At 38.3% G+C, this 22,908-nt stretch overlaps 1 protein-coding gene across 5 annotated transcripts in view; it reads left to right on the top strand.

Annotated features, from left to right (window-relative positions):
* LOC100748507 (putative polypeptide N-acetylgalactosaminyltransferase 9) overlaps window positions 1-22,908 on the top strand; it is a 299,103-nt gene that overhangs the window by 271,965 nt on the left and 4,230 nt on the right. For 4 of the 5 annotated variants that reach the window (XM_012393134.3, XM_003494457.4, XM_033324344.1 and 1 more), the window contains 6 exons: window positions 1,017-1,330; window positions 2,107-2,305; window positions 3,188-3,357; window positions 5,660-5,788; window positions 14,936-15,046; window positions 22,332-22,460. In XM_012393134.3, coding sequence (XP_012248557.1) covers window positions 1,017-1,330; window positions 2,107-2,305; window positions 3,188-3,357; window positions 5,660-5,788; window positions 14,936-15,046; window positions 22,332-22,460 — 1,052 coding nt within the window. Of the gene's footprint in view, window positions 1-1,016; window positions 1,331-2,106; window positions 2,306-3,187; window positions 3,358-5,659; window positions 5,789-14,935; window positions 15,047-15,588; window positions 15,694-22,331; window positions 22,461-22,908 lie in introns of all 5 variants that reach the window. The other variant, XM_033324345.1, reaches the window with a different exon arrangement.

Below are 22,908 nucleotides of genomic sequence, written 5' to 3'. Positions count from 1 at the left end.
CAGCATGGGTCGACGTTGTGACCTATTACAAAACCAGTTAAATTAATTTTATCATAGGAACAGGAAACAATGAACTCCTTGCTCGCTTCTTGGTCTTCGTATTCGTGTTTTCTCTTCTTTTTATCTGTTTTCTTATCTGTCGCAGAGAAGTGTGAAATAACATGGTTGTAATAAAGACGATTTAATTAATAATAACAAGGAACGTGTCTCTTGTCTTTGCTATCTCGAGGTTAAGTTGCAACGTAATATCGCCACAGGAGAAGAATGAAAATAATCTGGCATTTTGTAAGCTTTGATGATGGGCTAAGTAAGCTCGTAACGTGATGAAAGCTCTGCCGTTATTGGCAGAAGAAAAGGTAGAAAGATATGACTAGAACCGTGAGACAAAAGGTTTCGAAATTAGAGGTAAAATATTCTTTCGGTAAAATAATCATCCAGCTGTTTAAATGTCGTTGTAAATTCGTTTAATGATGTCTTTAATATGATTCGTTAGTTTGCAAATAAACTCGATGAGGATCGTTACATTCGCACGGGTATGATACTTCAAACCTCTGTATAGTATCCGCAGTTAAACTAATTAAGCTCAGTAAGTGAAGGCTTAGAGGAAAGGTTCTCATATAGCTATTCTAACGTAAACTAAATCACGAACGTCTACTAATTGCTATCCCCAATGGGTCCCCATAATTCATCAGATCCCGTAAATCTGAATTTTACGTGTAACTATGTTGGACGGTATAGAGTTGCTGCATCACGTAGCATCTCGGATTATATCCCACAAAGGATAATAAATTAATAGACAGAGCAATAAAATTTTTGAATAACCTTACTAATCCTACAAACGTGCTTTTTTAATACTTTATCGTGGTTTTACAGTCCTGTAATTTAGTCGTTTATAAATCCTAATGAAGATTTTATTATGTCCTTACGAATATCTTGATTTCCTTTTTACAAGCATAAATATGCAAACGTTTTTTTATCTACTTAGTCGCTGAGTAATCGAATCAAAAATTTCACAGCACATTTGCAGCGTCAACTAGAGGACTACATGATGAACTACCCAAAGGTACAGATAATCCGGGCGCAAAAGCGCGAAGGTCTTATCAGGGCGCGTTTGTTGGGTGCAGCAGCGGCGAAGGCACCTGTCCTGACATATTTGGACAGCCATTGCGAATGCACCGAGGGCTGGTTGGAGCCGCTTCTCGATCGTATCGCTCGTGATCCGACGACAGTCGTTTGTCCTGTGATCGATGTTATCGACGACACCACGCTCGAATATCATTGGCGGGATTCCGGCGGTGTGAACGTGGGTGGCTTCGATTGGAATCTGCAGGTAAGCAGAAATTCCTTTCGCCGTTATTTCGCGGAAACTATTCGCAATGCCGAGTGGCGATCTCTGCCGATCAGGGATGGGTTAATCGCTGGTAAAATTTGCAAAATTATTGCCGGAATTTCGATGATTGCGCTTTCGATGGGGCCGATGTCAACTGTGCTTTAGGATCTGACAGAATTCTTCACTTTGATTATTTTGCGGAGTTTGTACGTTTAATATAAAACTATAAACAAATATTGGTATACTCATGTTAATCTGTAAAATCTTGAGATATATTTATATACCCTGAGAAAAGCGCATACGAATATTCGTGTCTTTCTAGAGCGTGTGATATATATATAATAATATAAAAATCTTAATTAAGAGCCTATCTATCGTATCGTGGCATTGGAGTAAAGATTAGACAATACAAAAAATATAGAAATGATTAGATCGTGATGTACACGTATCTGTGAGTGGGAGCGGCAAATTGTAAGTAGTTGCGGTCCGCCTGTAGTCAGACATGCTGTATAGTGCAGCTCTTTCCTAATTCTTCTTAATACACATATTCAATCTATTAATTAAACGGGAAAAGATCTTTCAAAAGAAGGTGAAACACAGTAAGAGGAAGAAAAGTATCGCTGTGAGACAAACATATGGATAAATACAAATATGCTGGTACTAAAACTACGCTATCGAAAATATTTCGAGATTTCGTCGTCTCGCCACGGATTTCTTATAATTTCTCAATGTCGACCAGCTCGGTTCCCAAGACTTCTTGATTTTCTGTATATCAGTTCAACTGGCACGCAGTCCCTGAGAGAGAGAAAAAAAGACACAAGAATCCTGCGGAGCCTGTGTGGTCACCGACGATGGCCGGAGGCCTCTTTTCGATAGATCGAGCTTTCTTTGATCGTCTCGGCACGTACGACAGTGGCTTCGATATTTGGGGTGGCGAGAATCTTGAGCTTTCCTTCAAGACTTGGATGTGCGGAGGTATGTGCAATACCAATACAAAAATTTGTCCTGGTATTTACTGAAACGAGAAAACAACTCCCGTTATTCCAGCTATTTGCTAATTCTAAAGAATGAACATTATTCTTCGCGAAAGAATGACACCTTAAATTTTTATATAAATTCATTGTTGCGTAACTAAATTTTAAAGCCTGGAAGACTTAAAAATAACATAATATTGCTGTACGGTGATAAAAATTAAAAGCTGATCGATTAACAAAATCTATCTTTTCAGTAACTCTGTTACAAAATGCTATTCCGATAATCATTGATAATACAAGAAAATTCTAGAAATATCGCTTTGTAGAAAAGTTATTGAGAAACCCCGGATAGAAACACCATCACGGATATCAGTTTCAGTGCTTTCTTTAGATGCTCAAGAAGCTAGCTACAATGCTGGCCAATATTCTGGCCAAAAAAAAAAAACAGTATTGTGTACAAAATAACATGTTGAATGTTAAAAATAACACAGCAGCTACATCTCTCCTTAATTTCAACGACCAAAGTCTAGCAAAAAAAAAAAAAAAGATCCAGAAGATTTCCAGTATCATTTTTCTCATACGTTACTTGCATAATAATTAACCCATTCCATGCTGAGTCTAATCTAAGTCAGACTCCGATATCTCTGGGCGTACAATCACGCCAATCTTCTCTATCCTCAATTTTCCACGGTTGGCTACACGGTGCCGCATGGAAAATCTCCCGGAAGACTTAAATCCTGAAAACCATAGCGATGTAGCTTCTGTTTGTGGCGAAATAAACTTGTTTCTCATCCTCTTTTCGCCCGCAATCAGCCGTTTCCGTGGTATAGGTTGCAACGAACGAACGAGCGAACGAAATTCGAAAGGCAATTGTTGTTTCCAGGTACCTTGGAAATCGTGCCGTGCTCGCACGTGGGCCACATCTTCCGCAAACGTTCGCCGTACAAGTGGCGCAGCGGCGTGAACGTGCTCAAGAGGAACAGCATAAGGCTGAGCGAAGTGTGGCTGGACGAGTATGCCAAGTACTACTACCAGAGGATAGGTCACGACAAGGTGAACACTTGCTACCCAGTCTCGCTTTTCCCACTTCCCTCGCGCCGATCTCGATTCTGCTTCGTCTTTCAGACGGATTACCCTGTCTCGAGCACGTCGTATGGCGTACTAAAATAATAATGGGAAACGGGCGTGTGAAAGAAGCAAACAGATCGGGCATAGCTTCTGGTTTCTTAGCTCTTCATAAGGCAGTACTGTGAGGCACGATCGAAAGAAAATTTTAGTTCGGAAATTATAAAGGGTTAAAGATCGATATATTTTTTTTTAATCGATCCAAGCAGATAATAATCCAAAGGAGCAATATGTAGCAAATAAGCTGACTGCCGAAAAACGTCCCAGATAAGACTTATTATAATGTCTTTGACCGTAGAAGCAGCATGTAGCTTAGTATTGCTACGCAACAATTTCACAGAACGACCACCTTTCTTAATGCCCCATTAATTGGATCTTATCTAAAGATACGACGTTTTTCCCTGATGGAATTCATCGTTTGCCTGATAGACAGCTTAAATTTATAGAAGACAACTGCAAGTACTTTGATTAAACAACTTGCGTTATATTCTTTTAAATTTTGAATTTCACTTTTTAGATTCGTACGCCAAATATAATAGTTTTTTAAAAGCAGCGATGGTCTTGTAGGCAATTTAAATGAAACATGATGTGATGGTTTCATGGAAAGTTTATAGAAAAATCTTATTATTCGTAAAACGATGACTTTTGATGAGGAGTTTTCTCCTATAAAGTCGTAGATTTTTAGAATGGAATGTTTTAAGAACAAGGCTTGGAATAAGCTACTGCCATAGTTTATTCAAAGAAACCGTTACTTAGAAATTTTTAATAAAAATTCAATTTTTCTTTTGATAGAATCAGAACTGTAGAAACTTCCTTTAAAAAGAATTTACAATACGATCACGAATTCTACGAAATTCTAATTTTTAGTAATATATTTTCCAAGAAAATTGGAATAAAAAGAAACCAAACTTCCCACTCTTCTTGTTCAAAATGATACCATTATCTCACAAATTACGTCGACCTGTAATCTTCAGCGACAATCCTCTCATTTGCACGAACCATCCAATTGCAACGATCCACCGAAGAGGATCCGAACAGTTGCAAGCGAAATTCTTCTAATCTTTCATAATCTAGCCATTATGAAACGAGCTCTAAACCTTTTAATCTTCAACAATAATTCTCCCTCTTATTACCAAACCGTCCAACTATCGCTTCAGCCCTATCAGGCATCAAACAGTATCACAAACTAAATTTTCACGGTTTCAAAACGAGGCTAATTTCAAGGAACTGATTCTCACTTTTAATTCCCCTCATTCCGACCCTTAACATCGGTAATAACAGTATTTCTTTCCAAGTTCGACGATAACCTTAGCAGATTAGCGTTCTGCGATGCAACTTTTGTTTTATTACAGACAAAGGATAGTCCCGGACGCGATTCAACAGTTCACTCGAGTACCGCTGGAAATTGTTTTACAGCTATCGAAAACGTTTTATCAGTGGAGCACTGGTTTGCCACAATACGTGCTTGAATTTTCCATTTTCTATAGCAGATATACTTTTTTTCGCGGCACTTTATAGCAAATAGAAGTTTGCGTGTGACATAAGAGTAAAAGGAAATAATACTTTCGGCAAGTATCCGATTGAAATATTAGCTTGGTGTTTCGGCAATGTTCAACAAAAATTGTTTCGGAATCTTCAGAAAACGTTTCACGAATGTCTAATGAGATAATTTTACGCATCGTGTATCAATTTACACGTCAATTAAACAGTGATATAATAATTTAACAGTTAATCGGGTCCCTTTACTGCGTTCTTCTATCCAATACCAATTTCCAAGTAGAACAAGTCAGCCATTATCGAACCCATATTCTGTATCTCCAAAATTCCATGGATAAAACCTAATTACAAAGAACAGCGATGGAAAAAATCTCCGACGACTAGACGAAAGTGACCATCCACGGCCTAGTAGAAGCATACTCATTGCACGAGTGCCGTGAATCGTCCCCCACCAAAGTATTGCCATTATTCTGCTCTAGAGGGCTTTAAAACTCGAGTCCATAAAAGATTCCGTGTATTCCTCTCCGGTCTTTATTTCCTCCTCGCTTGTCTCGCTTCCCTTCCCTTTCCTTCTTTACGTTTATAACTCTCATCCTCTTTTCTTACATCCCTTAAATCCCTGCCTTCCGGAAACGGCCCTTTCCTCCGACACGCAGTCCAGCTTGTTCTCTTCCTTCCTTCCTTCTATCGTAGCAGGCAAAATTTCCGGGCTTATGATTCGCAATTTTCGCAGGGCAAGTACGGAGACGTATCGGAACGGAAGGCCTTGAGGAAGAAACTCGGCTGCAAGTCGTTCAAGTGGTACCTCGACAACGTTTATCCGGAGCTGTTCATTCCTGGCGAGGCGGTAGCTTCCGGCGAGGTAAGAATTTACCGTGTTTCACCGCAATCCTCGTATCTTCTCTTTTGCAGCTACGTAAACGACGATCGGAATCAACGTACGGAGCCACTCGTTTCTCTTTGACGGCGTTACCAACCGACATTTTGATACACCAAGGTGCGCCAAATACTCGGAGGTTCCGTTCTTTTAGCCGAATAATGGCCATTTTTACGAATGGGATAAATGGACGAGAGAGGGCTTCCTTTTATCTTCTTCCTTACCTCTTTTTTCCCCCGTTTTCTTTTCAGAGAAATGTCGCGTTACGGTTTCTAGACGCGTGGCTGCTATCCTCCCTCGGAGATTCGCGCAGGCGTCGAGTGCCGCGAGATTGTTCTTCCGTGGTTTTTCTCGGGTCTACGAAATCCTTGGTTTTCCAGGATTTTGAACTCTCTTGCTTGAGATTAGCGTATGAAAGAAGAGAGTACAACAAAGTTTTCAGTGAATTTGTTTGAATGCGTTTTGAGAGCAGCTAACAGGAACGAAAGAAATGGTAAAATAGCTCTTTTAAAGATTCTACGTAGGAATAAAAACTCTTAAAAACTGTAATACAAAATTTCCAACTTTCCACTCGAACGTACATCACGACTCGAACAATATACGATACTCGAAATCTACGTTGTTAACGCTACGAGTGGAAGAAACATCCACTCGATATTTTTCTCAGCGATATATACGAATTAACGCGTATCCTGTATTTTATACGAGGTAGGAGACAGACGAAACGCTGGCAGGGCCTGTATCTATACAGATAGGCAAAGTTCAATTGTCGGTGGCGAAGACAATGATTGATGTCGACGAGCTTGCGACATAGAAAACAATGCGTTCGATCGAGAAACAATGCAGCCCGCGGTCGAGGCAATCTCAATCGGATCGCGGCCGGAGGCTCGTGCGACATCCGATCGGAAATCGATTCGTCTCGATCGGCTTGTTGAATTCTTGGCTTACAGCACGACGAAATCGGTAGTCGCGCCGGATAATAGAGGCGAATCGAACGTCGCTTCGGGCGAAGACGTTTCAACACTGGTTGAAAGAGGCGCTGCCTTCCCCATTACTTTGCTGTTTCATTTCGATTTTGCAATTAAAGTCTTCCTTTGATGGCTTATAACTCGCGGATGTTTCTCTTCTGTGTCGTGTCCGATCCTCTGTTTATGTAAGAATTAAATTGCTAAACGAGAGACGGTGTCATGGAAATTGCGTCTGTCAGGTTCATATATTTTCCTGTAGGACTTAGGCGTGGTTATGAATATGGTATTTCGCTGTTTATTCTGTATTATCCTTTTTTATTGGCAATTATCTATCTTGGTTTTTTTCATCAGAATTTAATAATTTGACGATATATTTGTAGACCACGAAACATAGTTTAGAGATATTGCTGTGATAGATCATTTTATCTAGAACATTTAAAAGAGTCGAGATACTTTCGCGAGTCACAGTACAGCAGTATGTCCTGTTTAGCTGGAAACGGTCAAACGTTTCAAAAAGTACGAATGATACGAGGAAAATTTTTTATTAATTAATCTTAATATTAAAATCTTGAGATGAATACTTCTATTTTTTATTACGTATTCTTGTAGCTAACATTCAGTCATTTTCAAAGCACCGCAATCTCGCCTCTTTTCCACTATCCGCTATCGAGATATAAACTTTAAAATTCGATAACGGATGGTGCAAAAAAAAAAAAAAAAGAAACAGGAGTATCCAGTGTGAAAAGATTTTGACACCGTCAGTTACAAGAGTAGATAATAAAAAACGCAGGTATCCATCTAGAAATTTTAATGTCACACTTTCACGTGACGTTTCGAGGTAATCGCACAGTCATATAGATAGAAGCACGCTATGTCTCCCTCGATACCGTGCAATTTTTATCCGCAACATTTTCTCCTATCATTCGTATTCTTCCAGATACTCGAGCGTTTCCAGTTAAACAGCACATACTGTATATTCTACTCTAAAATTAGCGATGCAACGCGTTGTTACGTGGTAAACCAGGAAATTTCGAGTTTCACGAGATCGAAGAGAAACACGGCAGGTCCAGTCGCAGTTTGATAACAGAGGGTGAACACACGCGCGGGTCGCATCGATCAAATACGTGGTGCACGAGAGTCGAGAGGACGTAATGACCCGTAGGAGAAGCGGGCTACGAGATTATCGGCGACAAGCCCGACAATCATTTCGCAATTACGAATGCAGGGAAACAGAGGGCCAGGAGACGGCGTCGCAACACGACGGAAATAAATCGAGACGTGATTGATCGCTGCAACCCTTCCATTCCACCCCGTCCCCTTCTTCCTCTGGATCGAAACGAAATTAATGCACTGTCAATCGCGAGACGAGCAAAACGGATCGTGCACATCGTGTGATTTCCGTGATTTCCGTCTCTGACGCCTGGACGTTCAACTTCCACCATCGATACTCGTGTACACTTCCGAATTCTTCGTTCTCTGTTGGAGTTTTTCCCTGTTTAGCTCGCAATATTGTTTGGTGGAAGAATAGGATGACGAAAGTGATGGATGACATTGTTTTAATGAATTTACGTTGTCTGTAAACTACAGCGAGATCCATAATTTCTCGGCTGACAAACCTTTCGTTTATCATAAATACATGTGTTTGGTTATTGATTATTAGCAACGAAGTAACTCGTACTGTTTAATATAAATTTCCCTCGTATAAAAGACAAACACGGAGAATTTAAATCAAATATTACAGCAGTGAATGTTTCTGAAATAAATTTATTTTATATTACTTTGATTGCATTTTCCAATATTTTATAGTATGAAGAGAAAGAGGCGGTGAATGGAGAAAGTTTACACAGAGATGTAACATAGGAAATTCAGTTAATAACGATTACAACTTACCTAATCTCTATAAATTTCGGAGAGACCCGCATCACACTTCGTATTTGAATGTACCATGGTAAAGTACTTAAAGTTACTTACAATGTGACTATCCATTTGTAACAATGGTAATATCCATCTTGTTTAACCTTTTATTAGAATGGCTACGTTTGCTCTCCAGTAAGAATACAGACGATAAACTCAACCTAATATTCCTCGTTTTCTGATTAAGTTTGAACAAACAGTTTCATCTAATTGTACGAGTATTACATTCCACGATTTTCTGTATCCGCGTGAATATTTTACCAAAGAATCAAATATAATTCGAACAGAGAACAATCATTATTCTTAAGGAACTTCCTCCGATATTTTTCATCCATTTTCTTTTTTTTTTTTTACCCTTCAACTAATTCTTAAAAATCTGGGACTGATATCGCGAGCTTTCCAACTTTTTTCCGCCGCGTGACCTTCATATATTATTATATAAATATTCAAAGCTTGCCCATATCGAACGATTAATCTCAACCGATTCAAACGCAGGCATCGCGTGAGCAATATATTTTTCACACTTTTGCACCTTTCTCTCTTTCTCTTATTCCCACCGATTCTCTTTCGAAGCAGTTTATAGCACTTTTAACGTTTAATTAATGCCGCCATTTTTATGTGTTACGTTCACGAAACGAATGACTAAAACAGACGGGTAAAATAATGCTTCAGATCCACGATGATTATTAAACACAATAATTATGCCAGCTTACAAGCGCCTGTAACGACTTTCGACTTGGCGTTCGTTTTAATGTTAAATCGTCGGAATAATCTTCACGAGACGGTATCGTATAGAAATATCGATCGAAGAAAAGTCAGTCCTTGTTCCTCGTAATCTCGTGGACCCTTCTCGAAAACCCTAGATCCTTTCCTCATGTACGTTCGTAGATTCACGACAAAGTCACGGCATCTAACGTTGGATTAAAGGCTTTCTACTTTCATGTAAATTGCAGTGTCACGCAATGTGGATATTTCATGCTTTCCCTTATCCTTGTCACTCTGTTTTCCTTTAGTTCGCCGATTTTATCCCGAATTAAGTGAAGGAAGACCGAAAATTTTTCGTACGGTTGGATAATTGAATGTAAATCCTGAGACAGAATCAAGTGGGAAAAGGAAAGTGACGAGAGGAAGCTTATGAAAGGAAAAAGTGATCACAGTCGATGATATATCAGGTACACCGTAATTTTGTTGAACGCACTCGAATTCGAAGAAAATTTCGGAAGTGAAGATTTTCAGTAGAAACGGACAAACATATTTTTATTAATCTTGTCAGTCACATCGTGAACTTTCAGCGTTTACCACCTCTGAAAATATAGAATAAATAGTAAAAAATGTATGAGATTAGTTATGTCTTAATTAACTTTTTTAATCACAACCTGGTTGTTTATCTCGAAATGTTATTAAATGCTGAAATACTTGTCGCGTTTTCCATTTGCAGTTTTTCCTCGCCCAAAAAATAATCGTTTCCTCTTCTCTTGACGCTTGTTTCTTTCACCATTTCAACAAACGAGTCTGTTGAAATAGAATTTACAATGATGCGTGATAATTACTTTTCCCTAGAAATATGAATTCTAGGTCATGGTGTGTCGTTTAAATATTTAGTTGGCGCCAGGCCGCGTTAGCCACTGAATTACATGGCTGGTTTCGTAAAACTTAAAAACTCATTTTGAAAGTGAAGGCGGAAAATGAAACGGCTCTGGGTAATGATTTCTCGGAAGTTCGACTTGCTCTGTTGAAAAGTTTCTCAAGTCGAGGACTTGGCCTCGTTCTCTGGTATCAGAGTTCTCTATTTTAGGATTCGTAAATGAATCTATATTTTCATTAACATTCAATGAAATTTTTTGTATGATATTATATTTATACGAATATTTAAAACAAATCTCGTAATTAGAATAAATATTTTAGCCACATATACAGAAATGATTCGAAAATTTTAATTGAAACAATCGAACAGAGAATTACTTTCTTCTCCGACTAGAGTTTGTTACTTGGAAGACCTGCAACCTGTTATTTCGGAAGCAAATAATGTTCAAGATGATTGATGTAAGAAATCTGCAATTACTTCATTATTTCCACCTTATAACGCTAGTGTTTTCTAATTATGATCGATTATGACGTAACAAAACTATGGCTTAATTTTTCATAATTTACACAGGCCTCCTTACAAACGCCGACAAGACAAAGGTACAACGTTTCCCTCGTTGAATTCTCTTTGAACGAGATCGAATGGAAATGAATTTCTTAACTGAATTTTCGATCGTCTTACGTTTGCCAAAAATTACAATTTCTTCCGCTTTTCCTGTTTAGAATTAAATTCTAATTTATTTCTGAATATTCTACTAATCATTTATCGAAAATGTTCTGTTACACTGGGATTTCTCTTAAAACAAAACTGGTGGAACGTTAATAAACAGACACGTAAATGAATTTTTCAGCGTGGAAAACCGAAACGTAGAAATTAAACAAAACAGAATTCGATGCTTGATCCGCTTTATCGAGTCGGACGGAGTTGAAATCGGGAAAGAATCGAGCGTTAGCCACGAGACTGTGGCGTAGAAATCGTATCGATCAACCGGTTTCCACCCTCGCTAGTATCCTGCCGTTACCCTCAGTTCCCCCATTCGAACCGGAATGGAATGCGTTTCGCCATATTTTTTCCCGGCGCTGGCACCGTTCGCCTGCAGAAACTCTTACGGCCGGGCAAATAGTGGAAAAAGAGAGGCGCGTTGGAAAAAGGAGGAAACGCGTAAAGGATGGCCGGACATTTTCGCGAAGAAACATTTCACGCGCTCTGCGCTTCGGAATGCGTTCCGTGCCGCATGCGAAATAACAATTTCACTGGCTGTCACGAAACTTATGCTGTTACAGTCTAGCCAGCCTTTCCTCTTCTCTTCTCTTCTTCTTGATATCCGACATCCTAACCTTTTTTATTTTTTTTTTTCTACTCTCATCATATTTTTTGTTTCGTTTTTCTTTTTCCTTTGTTTCTATGGAGAGTTGGTTAAATCACGTTGGCTACTCGCGGTCAGGGAAACGAGGAGATGAGTGGATTTATAGTTCCAATGCGACTCTCGCGTGCAAATAATTTTCGGATCCACGTGGACCGATACGAGTGAAAAATTTGTGCTCGTTAAAACGTGTGCCTTTGATGAATGCTCAGGGAGAAGAATTTGGCTGCTCGATGAAACGACGCGTGAAAAGGGGTGAATGTTTCGTAACGTATGTTTTATGAACTGGTTTGCATAGACTTTTGGTTATCGAACAACTATTTCAATTTTACTCGCTTTAGTCGGAATGTTTCCGTTTGATTAGCAGAATCGTCTGGAACAATCAAATTGACGATAGATAAAATTTTACAAGTTACAAGTTATAAATTACTAATATCACTAGATATTCTTGCGTAACGGTAACGAGTGACAAGCTTGACGATAGAAGAAACGACATTTTCTAAGTAAATTTGAAAAAATTCAATTGACATGGCGTTATAGAAGATTAAATTTTATTCAAAGAATCCTCCTATCATTTATCCAATTATTTAGCCTCCAATCAGCTCAATTTCTTTCAATTCCCATCGAATTCCATTGACTCTGCGAATAACTTCCAAAAATCAGGACTCTATAAATCAGCGAAAGGAACCCTCTCGAAAAAATTAGTTGGTCGAACAGGAGCCTCCGAGTCTTTAATAAAGCTCGGCACGAAGATGGGAATCCTGCAACTTCCGGAATTTCATCGAAGTCGGCCAAACGTCGACGATAAATCAGTAGTTTTTATTCCAGCCAGATCGGCCAACGTCGACGACTACGAACGACGAGGATGAAAGACACGAAGATGCTCGTGTTGAAACTGCAACGACCACAGAATTCTTGCATGCAGCGAAATCAGGACTTTGCTGACCGGGCTTTCGTGACTGAATGCATTCTATTGCATGAAAACGCATACACCCGCGAGCACACGTGGTCTTCTATACGCGAAGATCACGTGTACGTCTGTGTTTTTCTGTGCGTCTGTGTTTTTCGTAGGTGTATGCGCGTAGTGCACGTGCAAGGATCGGTGTATATTCGCAGACAAAACACAGTAGCTCCGGCTCATTTTCGATTTGTCGCCGTCTATCTGAAAAATGGAAAACCGCATCGCTCTGTTGCAGGCCTCGTCTTTTTGTTCGCGTTCTGTGCAACTGTTCTACGGGCCGTGTACCACGAGCTCGAGGAAAAATCGATCGTTCGTTGATACTCGATACGTTTCACAGACGGTGATCTCGATTGAACGGTTTGATCAGGAGAAATACGGGTTGTTTTAAGAAAGAAGTTGCTGGAAATTTGTGGAAACTTTAAGAAAGATTGGTAGAGACAGTACTGTAGAGAAACTGTGAAAATCTTAAAATATCTAAATCAATTGGGCTCTGTTCGTGGTCGTACACCCTGTATATAACGACGATAAAATTTTAGAAAACGCTAAAATAGTCGTGTTAACTTAACTAATTAATTACATCACTATGACTTTCAAGTAGCAGTGTAGTCAAGTATTAACTACTTTAGCACATTGACTATCACGATTATTATCGGTGATCCACTTATCTAAATTTTATAGAACGATTAGAAGATGTTAAAATACCGATTAGAAGATGCTAGATACCACCCAAAAAAGAGCGTGTAAACTCAACACAATATTTTACAAAAATTAAATCTCGTGACGCAATATATTTGAATCTGTCGAGTCTCTCAGGCTAAAATATATAAAATACGTATGGCATTCGATGTGTTAAGAAACGCTGGTCTTCCAAACCTTCGCGTTACGGTTTGCAAAACTAAAACAACTTGCACAAATTCCGCAAACTCAACGACAAAGAACCAACTTGTACAATCGAGATTCCACCGCACGATTCATAATGAAAGAAACGTTTAACAGGAATCTACGCCGATAAAATGTCAGCGAGGCGTAAAAAAGAACGATCAGGTACCACGTATCGAGCATGGAGATGTAAAGATAGCAGCATATAAAGAAACAACGATATAGGAATAGAGAGTACGCTGCACAGAGATCCTTTGTGCCCTCGTTTAATACATATGCACATGCACAGTATATATGAGTTGTTTAACGTAAGTCAAACTTCCGGGTAATGAAGGATAAAGTAAAAATTTTGTAAGAATTCGAGTTTGACATTTTCGCGTATCCTGCTATTCAACGTGGAACTATAGACAACGAAGATATACTTACAGTACTTCTGCGCAAAACAGAATGATGGTTTCGATGTCTAGATATGGTTATAAGCCAGACAGGCAAAAGACTGACCGACGTTATTTTTGCATTAAACGGCTCATGTGTGAGTGTAACACCGATCAACGAACAGTGTGATAGGTGAGTGTGTGTGCCTGGTTAGACAAGGATGGAAAGACCCTTTACGCAGCGTTATTTCTCTATTTCCATATCGCATTCACTTACGCGATAACACATGACTCGTGTACTTTTGTCTTTACATCTCGATGGTATCGCGAGGGTGAAATTTTGCCAGAGCTTTCGCGAAGCTTTATATACGAGCGCAGCCGTTCAATTATTACGTTTCCCTCCATTGATTTATGCGTTTTTCGTTTTCCCAGACGTGGCACTGCGAAATACTTGGCGATTGTAAATATCCGTGGCGACGTGCGAACACCAGAGAGAAAAATAACACGGTCCATCAGGAGAAAAATATTTTCGATAGGAAATCGTCTGCGACGCGAAAAATATTTTTCGCCCAGGATATAATTCCTATTGTTTTCTATAGCGTGCAGATATCGAAGATTGATTCTCCTCGCTGTCTCTCTAACGAGAGGAATTCGTCGATTGTCAGATCCGTTCTTTTTAAAGAGGTTCAATTTTCCAACTTTCCCGACAATAGCATGTCGCTATAGTTTCCTTTTCCAAAGAAGATCTTTTACTATTTACACGTTGTCGACGATTAGAATCGGTCATTGAGAATTCAAGGAATAATTGGCATTTTTTCTTTTTTTGAACGTAGAATTTTTAAATTAATTACGCTACTTTTTAAATACTAAAGCGTGTAAATATTGAAATCGCGAAACTTAACTTGATTTTCAAGGTTCACCTGCTTCAAATACCTTGTTTTAGTTTTAATTCCTTGATATGATAATCAAGACGACAAAATTATTTCTTTTTCTCGGGTGTTCGTCGCGTTACGCGAAAGAATGTACGAACTAACCTGCCGCTTCTAGTGATACTAATCCGTGAAATGATTGTACTAACTAATGAACAGGTTCGTAATCTTGGAGAAGGAGGTAACACCTGTCTGGATTCGCCGGCACGCAAGGCAGACTTGCACAAACCGGCTGGACTCTATCCATGCCATCGACAAGGTGGAAATCAGGTACAAATAGACGCACGGACGATGAATCCAAACCTCGATCAAACATATGACGAGCTCCGTTTTCAGCCGTTTGTTTCGTTATCTATCTCGTGTCTCTTCGTGTCGCAGATTCACGCTTGAAACGAAAATTCGACTTTTTCGAATGTTTGCAGTCTAGCAATGAACTTGAAACACACTTCTCTGAATTAAGATGCAAATAATCTTGAAATCTAATTAAGAACAACTTTTACTTCGTATTTCTGCGACGGAATACTCGTCGAAAGTCGATTTTTCGTTTCTCTAACCTAAAGCCTCTTAACACCCGTTCACACCTGCATGATTAGTTGTACGTATTTCAGGCTTATGTGTACTATCTGTGTGGCTTCGTGTTTTCCATTTCTTCAGGTTTGTGAGATAAGAAATAGGAAGGTATTGTGGTAAATCTTTGCGCGAGATCAGTCTGACTGTTGAGATCGAATGATAAAAGAAGCTAAGTTTCTTTGAATCCTTTTCGCGGCGAAAGTTCAGTAGTAACAGTTTGCAAATCTGTTAATTCGCTGCAGATCAGACACCTGGTTAGCAGCATGTGTATAGACTCGGCAGGAAAACCTGAAGACCTGCACCAGCCAGTTGGTTTATATCCCTGTCACCGCCAGGGCGGCAATCAGGTACACGAATTCAGAATTCGAGGGAATGAACGCGTTTGGAATAATCATCGGGGCACGCGGTGCTGTAATTGCTTGTTTCATTTCATTCTAATAATAGTTCGAGTGTCAATTCGAATCTGCAAGGCGTTTTTTTTTTTTTTTTTTTTTTTTTTTTTTTTTTGTTTTTTTCGATCCTTGATGGTGATGGGATATTTGTAAATCTACTTGCTCGTAGCATGTTTGTGGAGTACGTTGGAAGTGAAATCTCGGAAATTGCCTTTCTGAAAAATGAAACAAAACTTCATAATATTTACACTGATATAACATTATATAGTAAATTAATTGTTTGTGGGTACACATATTACAAAAATACCATAATTCATTGAATATAACTCTGGTGTTATGTTCGACAATATTTTCTAAAATGTAATACATGTCAATTTGGGTTAACGTGAAATTATAATGCGCAATTTCCCAGAGAAACGCGATCTATGTATTTGTTAATTATGTACAGGCAAAATTTCATTTAATACAACAATGTTTTTGCAAAAAATAGAACTTGTCCGAGTCCCGTATAACGTGTTTTAATAACACACGCGGTTTATTTAATAAAACACAGGCCAGATTATTATTACTTACAGAGCAGGATGGAATATAATACATTTTCCAGGCATATATCTACGAATACAGTATGAAATTACACACTACAGTCATATTACAGGTAATAGCGTTTCGTGACCTGGAGACAAGTGATATTACAGAGATTATCTGTCATATACTATAATGATACAAGATTATAGTTGTGTGTACGTACAGGTAATCAATGATAATATATTTATAATGTTGTTGTGTTTTGTTGATTTGACGATAACGGGAAGCCATCGAATGCCTCTTCTGAAAATATATAAATAGATTCGAAAAATGGTACAACAGCTTGGTATGTAATCGACAACGATCTCTTTTGTTTTTAAAACAGGCTCGCAATTTCATATTTAAAGAAACAATGGAAACTGTTTTTATTTTTTAATTTTTACAAATCTGTTTACAATCCAGTGAAGCGTACGATTCGTCAAACATTGGGCATTTTTAACCCTCGGTTTGTCACATTTGTTTCACGAATCTCTGACTCGTCCAGATCCTCTTTAGTTCTCAAGTAGCAGCGCGTAATCATCGAATATTATAGAAAAACATTTCTAATTTATAGTAGATCGGGTTTGGTGACAATTTGGAAAAAATCAGAATTTTCCAGTCGAAATCTCTTTAAAACGTTACTGAATTAGTTCGCATCACCAACACGAGAATTTTCTAAGACGATTTCGAACTTTCTAATGTATTCCACATTGTGTTCGCGTAAATTACAAAGCAGTCTCGTTAGAATCGCCACAACTATTTACGAATTTTCTTGGTGGTGTCGCCCGGGCGGACAATTGTTCACGATAATCGTTCTGCCAGGAACGAGTATCGCCGACGAAGGAAGAAAAAGGGACCATTAACCGACACGACACGTTTACCATTTAACTTGCACGCTAACTCGGTGCTAAGCTCGACCCATTTCGCTGCAATTAGTAACGTGGCTAATCTGGTGCAGGTGCTCATCAATCGTCGACCTTCTTTCTCTGTCTGTCTAGCTCTATTTCTGTCTCTGTTTCACACACGTGCACGAGTGGCACGTTGGGCCAAGCTACATAGCTTTCTCTTGGCCCGGCTATCTGCTGCTTGTCGTCATTTTTAGCTTCACGTGCCAGCGTGTCGAATTAATCTTCTGACCCGTGGGAACCAGCACGCGTGCTGGAAATTACCCATCGTGGGTGTAACCGTGCTATGTCGAGGCTACAGTAATGTCCGCTCGTCTGGCTATGACGTGTCTTTCAGCACCCATTGATAAGGGCGCTAAGCTCTTGATGAATCGATCTGTTGTTTCGGTATCATTTGTCACGGGGAAAGAATCACTCGTAATGTTGCAGCTTGTTGCGACATAATGAAGTCGTGTATGGCGTGGAAATTATGTTCTTTACTACCTAGCTACAGGGTACTCGTCGTGAGAGAAATTTGAAATTTTTATTTCAGTATCTTGTCTGCTGCTTGTGATTCCTCTCAACTACGTACATCGTCGGAACTTTGAAAGTATGGATATAATAGCTTAATAATTTAACGTGCGTAAAGTTTTTAAGGATTTCAAATTGGTCCATTTACTTTCGAGTATTTCTATATAGAAGAAAGTTCTATATTTCCATAGAATATTCAACAACGGTGTCAGATTAAACAGTTAAACTGGGTGTACTACAATATTCATCGATAATACACGAACACAAACATTCATCAATTAAATACCAATATTCCAAGAAACATTCATCAATTAAACATCCTATAACACGATCCGAAATCCATTTTCCTATGAAAGCAGTTCAATGTACGTTCAATTTCACACATTTTGATTTACCAAAACACGAAACTCTGCCCAGCTTCCCCTAGTGAATTTCATGCGGCTTTAAATTCTTCTAAGCTTCTCTTGCGTACCTAAAACAAGAAAAATACTAACTAAACCGAATGGCGACTAAAAATTCACCTGGTTAGAAGAAACAAGGGAGCGTGAGAGGAAGAAAAAGGGGGTCGGCGAAGCTCGTTACCAGATAAGACGAGTGCTGTCACGTCGAAACTATGAAAAGGTAGCCTCGTAACCGGGCATTCGTCTCGTCGTTAAAATCACGCAAACGATGCTGACAACGACGAAGACGATGACGTCGAGCAGGAAGAGAAGGACAAGGCTGGCCGGCGCGAGTCCCGGGTGTACGTTTGATACAAAAGCTGAATCGTTCCCCGGAGTTCCGGCGCGGTTTAACAACCGTGACAACCGGTTACAACCAAAAACACAATCAGTCGCCGCTCGCTTGGCCTCGTAAAGCGTCGCTTTAATTTAGCTATTTGCCGTAGCAATTAAGCCGCGGTTTCACGGTAATTACGCCGCTACCCCTGAACTCCGACCGACTCTCTGATGCAGTCGCGGCCACTCTGCATTTCCACCGTGTGGCGTCCATTGATGATTTCGACGCGTCCGAATGACGGCACACGAATCACACTATGCACCGACTGATGGATATTTTGTGGCGTATTTCGAAACTTTTTCGCTGGATCTGTTCATTATAGTAACGTCGCTGAGAAACATCGAGATTGTCTATAACTAGACTGTGTTTATTGTGCGAATTTAGAAAGAGACCCTTTTTACACATTTTTTGGAAAAATAACTTCAGTTGTAACGCGTCAATCAACTGTAATGTGTTTAATCAAATTGGCTATCAGATAACAACGCGCGAACTTTCGAAATTACTAAGTACGAGATTGCTTTTGATTGATGGACAAAGAACGATAGCCGAATTGAGGGAATCCTAATTAATTAAACTGACACATGAAACCAGCAAATTAGAGAATTCTCTAAATAACAGTAGTGAATTGCAGACAGGCGTCGAGCAGAGAATGTTCGAAATCGTACAATAATGCACGATTGAATTAAATAGCTGATGGTACGAGATAAAGGAATTCTCGTTTTAATTAACAAATACGCAATAATGAAGAATAAAAGCATTTCTAGTTAATTCAATGAACATACGCTTTACGAACGGCAAATTCTTGCAATTATCGCGTAATTCTTGTCTAATCTTGTTAATACTACAAAGTAAAAATAGATAAAAATTAAAATTTCTACAGTATAAATTAATCAAAATCCATACAGCCGTAATTATCTATAATGTGAAAATCATTAGCGACAAGAATAATCTTCATTAATTTGTTAAAGAGTCATTTCCATCCTATATTAATCTTGCTGATGATAACTCAAACGTATTTATTCCTAGAAAAAGTAAAATAAATCCATCCTTCCATTCACGATTGCCTCACTATACGTTTCAATATGTAATAACACAAAATCCTGAACAATGAAACACAGAATCCTATAACAATGTATAACAATGTAGCTATTCGCAACATCAACCGTCAGACAAGCGTCGACAGTAGTTACACCCAGTGTTACATACGCATCTCGTGTATCAACTAGTACACAGTCGGTTGTAGATGACAATCCAATAAGAGATAGTCAGCGATGATCGCGCAGTTAACAGACGTCTCGATAATACGCAGTTGGCAGCTGATGAAAAGATCGAAATCAGATAGGCCGATTGTATTGTGATTAGGTGACACTAACAGCAAGTAATCATTGATAATTAGGTAACAGATAGCACGACAGTCGCTTGATAGCCACGTGTTTAGATAAAGCTATATTCAAGATTAGATTGTGATCGTGGATACACGATCGCTGAATGTTATCGTTAAATCGTTTTTCATCGTCGATTATCATTAAAATACTCGTGGCTACTTTTAATATTCGATATAAAATTCCATGGAAATAAAAAGGGCGATAAAGGGAAGATTTCTCGCAGAGAATTTGCAAATTCGATTACAGTGATTCTTCTTTTTTTTTTGGAACAGGTGTCGTTTAGGGAGAGATTAACATCATTTCTACCTCGATCCTGGTTTATGGTTGTCTGATCTATTTTACGTACTGTTGGAGCTGATAGATAGTAATTCTTGGTTGTTAACATGCGGTAACTGGTGCATGGCATTAATCCTCGCTTTTCGTTATCCCGAATCCCGCAGCTTTTGAGTCTATCGTTGCACGACAGAGGCTGAAAACCTTTGAATTTTCAACACAGATGGTTCTGACAGCGCGGTTACAACCGTGTAACGATTTGAATAAGTAGAAGCCACTGTTCGTCCCTGACCACTCGTGACACTTAATGAACTCTTCGCTACATATGCTTCCTCGGCCTGTACCAATTGAAATTTTGTACGTACGCTTCAGCTAATTACGCTAATTTTAGATATCAATTAGACGCGAAATAAAATAATATCAGGTAGATATTGGAAAGGAGTATTAGTAATTATTCGATTCTCGAGGAATATAATTAATACGATAACGAAATGTAATAAATTAAATTTGAGATAACAAAATTTGTCCAATTTAAAATCGATTATCAGCAATTTAATAATATTACGCTGTATTCGTTATCATTTAATTGCAGAAAAAGATCATTAAATCTTTTACAAGTAGTTCAGTTGAAATAATTCTTTTTACAGCAGGGATGGTTTGTTATGCTTTCAAAAGCGCGAACGTACACGCACTTAGGCACTTAACAAGATACGTTCTAGTTCTCGTTTTCGCTACTAGCAGCTACAACTTGATGGAACGATGTCAAATTCAATTGACCAGTATGATTCAATCACATAGGAGCAGATCGACGCAATATCTGGGACCACTGAACTCGATTATCAACGATCGACATTCATTATCACGGAATTCCCTTCTCATATAATTTCCCACTCGGATTTAATTTCGCCTCAAGTGTGTCAAATGTAACCACGTACGCACATATTTAATTAATAATTATTCCGATGAAATTGCGTTTGAAAAGTGGTGAAAATGTTCGCGTAGAAAAAGATTTCACTAACATTTTTTTATTTTTAACAAAATAGAATTCTGTCATCAGGGTTTCTATATATTTTATAGTTTATTTGTTATGGGAAAAATTTATTTACAGTCTAATAGAATATTTCTATCGTTGATAAAGAAAACATTTTTTCTTGAAGTTTTTATCACTTCTATTTTAATTATTTTATCGATGAACATTTATCGAATTTAAAAAGTTTCAACTACCATGGGATATTCGAAGGCTCATAAGGCTTCAAAGCATTAAGTAGCCATTACATGTGCAAATTTGAACCCACTATATTGTTAGAGTAATTACGGAGATGAAATACTCCTCTTCATACGTATTAAAAACTTAAATTTCCCGGACGCGCTTAAAAACTTCAAAGCTACAAAAGAAAATTTTGATCCCTTCAACAAAGAAGCTTCTTTTCAATTAAGAAAATTGACCATTTCACCGTGTTAATTAAAAGTTTTCAGTGGCTCCGCATATTATATGGTCTCTCGTGTAAGCAGAAATTTGAATCTTATTACGATTACCTTATTACTCCATTTTCTTCAAATATATTTTTTTGATACCTAATCCTTCATGTATTCATTTGTGAAAATAGTAAATCTATTACATAACTTTACAGTTTCTACGCTATTACATATGGCTCACAAATTTTAGAATCTCTATTAATCAAAAAATTTTGAAATTACCTGTGGCCATAAAAAATCTAAAATTTGATAAATTACGAGATACTAGAATGTTTAACAAAATCTAGTAAAATGTTCCTGACGATGATAATTTCCAAATAATTCAAATTCTCATCTTAGAGGAGATAGAACTTTAGTCGAGTAATAAGAAAATACAGCCAAGTGATCGTGGTCGACGATATGTCAGACAAGTTACATAAAATTCTAGAACACAATATTAAACGCTCTTAGATTTTTTATACGAACTTGGCCTGCAGTAAACATATACTTTGATCAAAAATGTTCACCTAGTTTCATGACGTTTTTCCAACAAGTTGCAAAGAAATTTACCTATTCCATTCGTCTCCTGAATGTTTATGATTTCGGCAGTCTGTCGGTGGACAAATGCATCCATATGTATGTGCAGTAGCTGTCAGAACCATCGGTCATAGGCAAACGATGGAGGTCAAAATCCACGAACATTAATCTTGATCGTTTGTCACAGTACTGGATGTTGAGCAAGACTGGCGAGATCCGTCGAGACGAGTCGTGCCTGGATTACAGCGGCACCGATGTCATCCTCTATCCTTGTCATGGTAGCAAGGGGAATCAACAATGGATTTATAATCATCAGGTACGTAATCCTTGCGTTCGTGGCAAGTATTGAGTGTACGCTTAAGTAATTAATATCAAATCCTGTTCTGATTTTCCTGCGGATTATTTTCCTACTTGTTGCGTTAAGTTTGAAATTTATTCGTGTCGAATGCGGATCGTCTGTTCAAAATACAGACGTTTTTATTTAATTATTTTAACATATTCTTAGTTATTTATTAGAATTTTTATCGATTAGGTTATCAGTTATTTGTTGAATTATTTATTAAATTATTCATTTCTAAGGATTTTGTAGAACGCATTCTCGTTTGCCTACTCTTCGTTGTTACGCGAGGTAATTTTATTCAAAAATGAAATGCTGTGATTCATCATTTTCCGCTGTAGCTGGGATAATAGTTGACCCTTCGAAAAATTCCATCGTATTGACTACACATATTCAAGAAAGCTTCGATTCTCGTTATTTCTTCTTT

Source organism: Bombus impatiens, unplaced genomic scaffold, assembly GCF_000188095.3.
Source record: "Bombus impatiens unplaced genomic scaffold, BIMP_2.2 scf_2222, whole genome shotgun sequence".
NCBI classification, from domain to species: domain Eukaryota; kingdom Metazoa; phylum Arthropoda; class Insecta; order Hymenoptera; family Apidae; genus Bombus; species Bombus impatiens.
This window is presented reverse-complemented; position numbering and strand designations above follow the sequence as displayed.